General features: G+C 41.5%; 1 protein-coding gene across 2 annotated transcripts in view; it reads right to left on the reverse strand.

The window, feature by feature from the left end:
- Positions 1–887: 887 nt before the first annotated feature.
- Positions 888–5,828, reverse strand: part of CCZ1 (CCZ1 vacuolar protein trafficking and biogenesis associated homolog (S. cerevisiae)) — a 17,212-nt gene continuing 12,271 nt past the window's right edge. For both annotated transcript variants that reach the window (XM_004691936.2, XM_012731989.1), the window contains 5 exons: positions 4,158–4,191; positions 3,468–3,585; positions 2,623–2,781; positions 2,291–2,418; positions 888–1,236 (listed from right to left, as the gene is read on the reverse strand). In XM_004691936.2, coding sequence (XP_004691993.1) covers positions 1,181–1,236; positions 2,291–2,418; positions 2,623–2,781; positions 3,468–3,585; positions 4,158–4,191 — 495 coding nt within the window. In that variant the 3' untranslated portion in view covers positions 888–1,180. The remainder of the gene's footprint in view (positions 1,237–2,290; positions 2,419–2,622; positions 2,782–3,467; positions 3,586–4,157; positions 4,192–5,828) is intronic.

The following is a 5,828-nucleotide window of genomic DNA, read 5'->3' on the forward strand; positions in this document are numbered from 1 at the left end:
ATTTTAAAGCAAACACGTTAACAAAAATGATAAAAGGACTAACCAAAAAATGGCATTATTCCTATGTATCTTACATACTAGCCTTGAGAAAGGTGACAAAATTACTGACAGTAAAATTACATAAAGGAAAAAGGACCAGGAAGACAACCACTGAGTAAGAATAACTTAAACAATGACACTAAAGTCTGACAGAGCATTAGAAAACAGAATAAACTAGACTGATACTGCAGAGACCATGGTCTAATCTCTGTGTATTACCAAGACAACATGAGGGCAACATGCGAACACAGCCTGACATGACCAGAATCTGGGAAGTCTTCAGGAACTTACGGGTGGAGAGGAAAACCATGGAAAGCTGCATCACTCTGTGCGAGGATGACAAGCGTGCAAACTGTCGGGTGCTCACTGATTCCTCACTCACCAGGCTCTTGCAGGTTAGGTGGGGGAGCAGTGCAGAGCTGGATGGTACCAGGTTTTCCAGGCCACACCAGGGTTGTTTTCACCCCAATTCTGGGATGTCCAAGCACCAACCATTCAGTTAAGTGAGGCTCGGCCTGACTCGCTTCCGCTGTGCGACGCATGTGGGGCTGCAGCCATCCTGCAGGTCTGTCTGGTGGGGCTAGTGCTGCTGCCTAGGTACTTTCGCTCAGCTCTTTTATTACACATGGGCTGAAAATCATGGTAGTGCTCAAGATAAAAACCCAAGTCTAGCAGCAGCGTCAGGCAAATTTGATTCCTCACAGTTCCCCACTTCAAGCCTCCTGACTGAAGGACCCCACTCTGAAATGCTCTCTCTGCTAGAAAATTCCCAAAGATCAGCCAGAGACCCACTCGTTAGTGTGATCTACAGACAAGCAACTGGAGAGAGACTCGATGCAAAACCAGACTTTTAAAAACTTTAACAATTTATTAGTCGTATTTTCCAGTAAAATATTCACATAATGTCAAAAGAAGGGAATGATAGAGATGTAGCTGACTACCTTTAATTAAGTCCACATAAATATTTAAAATTTAAAAACCTCAGGGCATCATCAGACTGAGTAGAAATTTGATTCCTCAAAGCAAGTATTGCTTTACTAATATCATTAATCCAGTCAATAATATGACCAATAGTCTGCCATGGTAAACAAAATGCTTGCTGATTTGTTTTTTAAAAGCTATTTCGGTGAATCATTTTCAGTCAATCCAAGAAGAATATGTTATTGAACTGAGTTGCACAAAGTTTCTTTACCTCTTCTGCAAAAAGAAAAGAAAACCATGAGTAAGGATTGGAGGTTCCCACTTAGAAGGTTGTATGATACCAATTAGTACCTAAAATTCTTTTGGAATAAAGCTGGGAGTACAAACTGCATTCATCTGACCTTCATTCTCAAAGCCTAAGAAAAGTTAATCAAGTGAGGGGAAAACACTTGATGTGCCCAAGAAACTTCAAAGCTCAAACCTGGTACCCCAAGTGCCCGACACCCTCAGGGTTATCGGGGTTAGGAGGGCAGCTTCTAAAATCTGGATAAATCTAACGTAACAACACAAAACCCCCACCTGCTACCTTGAACTGTGAATCACATGTTCCACAGAGGCACTGCATTAATGAACATACACTGATGCTTCCAATGTACACAACCACGGATACAAGTGTTAGTATACAATATGCCCCAGAAAACAGGCAGCAAAATGACATGCATATTAACTTTTCTCCTAACTCGCACGCCCTGCCCAGCTCTCATGCCAAGCAGCACTGGTGTCCGTGCCAGGGAAGGTGACACCCTTTCTCAAGGGCAGCAGAGCTGTCAGGTCAAAGCAAATGTCAGGATCACACCGGACACTTCCGCCTCCTTATTTTCTGTTCACTAAAATGGATGGCTGCAGACTGCTGCTTGACTCTGGCAGCTCTTCCTATAAAATGTGTGTTTTACCACAGGGAATAAAAACGGACATGTCTGTTCATAGTCTGTAGAGCTATATGATTTTTTTCCCCCTTAAAGCATTATAAAAAATTTTCTTTAGGCCTTTGTCAGGTTTCACATGATACAGGAAAGTGACGTACTTTTCCAAGGAACTTGAAAAACAGCTTATATTTTGAAAATCATTTAAAAAAAATAACAAAACCCAATACAATAAGACCTAAACCAGAAAATGGACCCAGTGGTGATTTTCCTTTAAGCAACAGAGGCCTCTGCTTAACATCCCAAATCATGGTTTTGTCTATGTAGCATGTTTCTTAGTACAATGAAAACAGCTTTTAAGTATCAGTAGCATTAGAATTGTGCTTAAATTCCAAAATTTACATTACCATTTACTTCAATCAGGTTTGCATTTTTTTGATTCAAAATAACATACAGCTCCCGCTGGTCAGACTTTTTCCCAACGACCCAATAATCGCTCATGGCTTTCACGATGATTTCTTCATCTTCATCCACTCTGCAAGATAAGAGTTTCAAATGCTGTCATGTGTCACAGGCACAGCCACTTCTGGGCTTGGTGGCCTGCGTGGATGTGCCACTGGGAAGGAGGTCAAGTGTGAGTCTTCCTTGGAGGGCTCTGGGTCATTTGGTTTAGAAGATGAGTCCCTAAGTGTCTCTTAACAAAGAGGGGACACGTCACTTGAGAAGTTGTTAGAATTACCTTGTAAAATCGCTGTTGATATCACCCAGAATCTTCATTAAATCTGGATGAACTGATGTAAGTGACACACTGGGTGTTTTCCTCATATGAATTGTGCTTTTCTCTGCTAAATTCATATGGTTGAAGTAAATAAACTTAAACTGGGGTTCTTTTTCAGACCTGTGAAAACAAGTCATTGAAATGCTAAAATTCTGCAAGAATAATTATCCAAACTATACAATTACATTATTAAAACGTGAAATCTGGAGGCCTGGGAACTCCCTGGTGGTGCTTTTGATCTCCTCACTTTACAGTTATTCTACTTACATTTAAGGTAAAGAGTAGTTCAGTAATTTCAGTGTTCTTTGAGTCAAATTAAGTTTAACCTGTGTCTTCTACACTTGGCCAGGAGCCCTTAAAGCCAAGGCCCTCACAGCATATACCACGGTCAACCTCACCTTACACACTTCTGCACAAAGACCAAGAGCTCTCAGTCTGCACAGAGCAAAACCTGCTGGCATTACTGCCAGTGTGAAGTTTGCAATCTGGGTTGGTCAAGTCGGATGTGGTACTCACGAAGCCAAGCCCACAGGCACAGCTAGCACATATAATCCCATAAGTTCAAGTCCAACCAAAGGTAAACTGAGGGAACAGAAATAGCAGACCCAGCCCCCATTGGCTTCTAGAGGCAGAAACCTCACAACAGTTCCCTGGGAAGCTTTTCAGACAGGATGAACAGCCATTGCTGTTCTCTGGCTTGAGAGGAAACATAATGTTAACACAGCCCATATTCCTAAGTAAAAGCCAGTCCTATTCTTCCAGGACTAATTAAATGCTTGAAAGTAAACACAGAGCAAAGTACAAACCCAGATATTCTCTTGTTGATGTTAAATTGCTCACAGATGTCAGATGCCAACACGGTGAGCTGGGGCCCAACAATACTGTCCAGTCTTCGGCAAAAATCCAACGTAGGCTGTATAGATGCTAATAAACAAAAAAAATAGTAGTAAATGCTGTAATACTTCACATTAAAGGGTCAATATCCACTTTACTATCATATCCCTTCCCCTCCAAACAGAGAAACACAAGAGTCAAAGTTAACTACATTTAAGATGGAAAAAGAGGCAAAGGCCTTGGTCACTGTGAACAATGACTCAAGGGTGCCTGTTGGGGCCACCCATTTACCTAACCCGTGTAGACCTAGGAAGGGCAAGTTATTTGTATTTAACAAGCACTACAGAGCATTCATGGGCCGGGTGCTATTTGCTGCTTTACAAATCTTCCTCATTTACCCTGAAGCCCTCTCTGACACAGATGCTCTTATTACTTCAGTCGGGGTAGAGGTGAAGGGGAGGAGCACAGAAAGGTTACCAGCTTGTTGCTGCCAATCAGCAAGAAAACTAGGACTTCAGAGACCCCACATGGGAAATGGTACCTCATAGAATCTCAGTGCTGTTTATGACAGTATATTTATCACTGAGGAAAAGAACAAAACAAACTATATATAAAGAGAGAAGGTTTATCTAATTAGGGTGCAGTCAGATAAAGGTACCTACCGTCGATCATAAAGCACACAGCTGCACTCATGGCCTAAGAGTAGAAAGCCAAAGATTACAAAATGGCACAAAAAAGACTTAAACAACCAAATGCTGTGTCCTTGTTTGAATCCTGGGTTGAACAAATGAACTTTACAAAGACATTTTGTACCAACTAGAGAAATCTGGATGTAGAGTGGATATTAGATATTAAGGAAATACTATTTTTGGTTAGTGGTGTTATAATAGCATGGTGGTGATATTAAAACAGATGTCCCTGTTAGAGAAGCAAATTGAAGCATCTATGAGTGAAATGACAAGGTAGTTTAAAATGTTCTACCATAAAACCAAAACAAAATACATACAGAAGACAGATGAAAGATAAGCATATTGTTAATTAGGCTGCATGAGGGACCTGGGGATTAATATTCTGATCTCTAGTTTTGTGTGTGTTTGACAATTTCTATTAACACAAGTTAAAGGAAACCACAAATTAATGTCACCTTGTCTATGTCATGACATTAGCAAATAACAGCAAGCTATGGCAACCAAGAAATCTAAAAAACAATGTTGAAATTTATCAAAGCCATGCACACAGCATTGAAAAAGGCTTGTGATGAAGCAGCACCTTCTTCTCTGGGGGGGCCTGTGCCCATGGACACCTCTCACCTACTGGTAGACAACATGGCCCCACGCTGTCACCCTGAGACACTGTCCTGACTTCCTGCTTATGAGAGGATGCATGTGATGCCTTGTCTGCTTCTTCTTCCTCCCTGGTCCTACTTCCTCCGCCCTCCTCCGCTGGGCGCCTCACGGCTGGAGACCCGTTCATCTTGCACTGGTCACCAGCAGCTGCTTTAGGACTGCTACTTTTTAAAAGAGTCCCTGACTTTGCCTTATTTCCACCTCTTGGCCTTGGTCAGCTACTTTACCTTTATGTGGTCAAAGCGAACCTCAGTCACACTACTCTGTACCGAAACTATTACTTGCCTAAAAATGGTGGCAAATTTGATGGTGATGGGCCAGCCCTAGTCCATGTGTGTGTATTATGAGTAGAAATGCCCCGGAGCTACCTCCTCCCCGGGCTGACGTTATTCTGTGCTCTTCTGCTGTAATAAACTGTGAGTATAACAGCTTCTTGAAGTTTTATGAGTCCTTCTAGCAAACAATAGACCCTAAAAGTAGTTGTGGAGACTCCTAAATTTTGTAGCTGGAAACTACTGAATTGTACACTTTAGATGGGTAAATTACATGGTATGTGAATCCTATCTCAATAAAGCTTCTTTAAAAGAAAACTTAAGGTGAGCACAACGCCAATATCATGTATCTGCTGTATCACAATATTGTAGCTACTGGTGAACCCTAAGAAGAGAACTCCAGCAGTGTGCCAGTCTTGAATTTCCTTCATTAGCATTCAGCCGTCACCCCAGAGTCACTCACAGGAGAGTGATTTTATGATGATATCAGAAATGGGCTTTTTCTCCTACTCCTATTACTGCTTTAAATTATGTGCCATTTGACTTTGATTCATTTTCTGATCACATCTTTTTATATTTTCCCTAGAATTCTCCCCTCTCTTTGCCATCCCCTTTATCATATCACACATTGAATTGAACCTCTTACTCACATTATTTTATGAATGAAACATCTCTACTTTTGAGTCCTCTCTTTCAGAACAGAGCCCCCCCCGCC

This window comes from Condylura cristata, unplaced genomic scaffold, assembly GCF_000260355.1.
Source record: "Condylura cristata isolate star-nosed mole 26May11 unplaced genomic scaffold, ConCri1.0 scaffold00032, whole genome shotgun sequence".
NCBI classification, from domain to species: domain Eukaryota; kingdom Metazoa; phylum Chordata; class Mammalia; order Eulipotyphla; family Talpidae; genus Condylura; species Condylura cristata.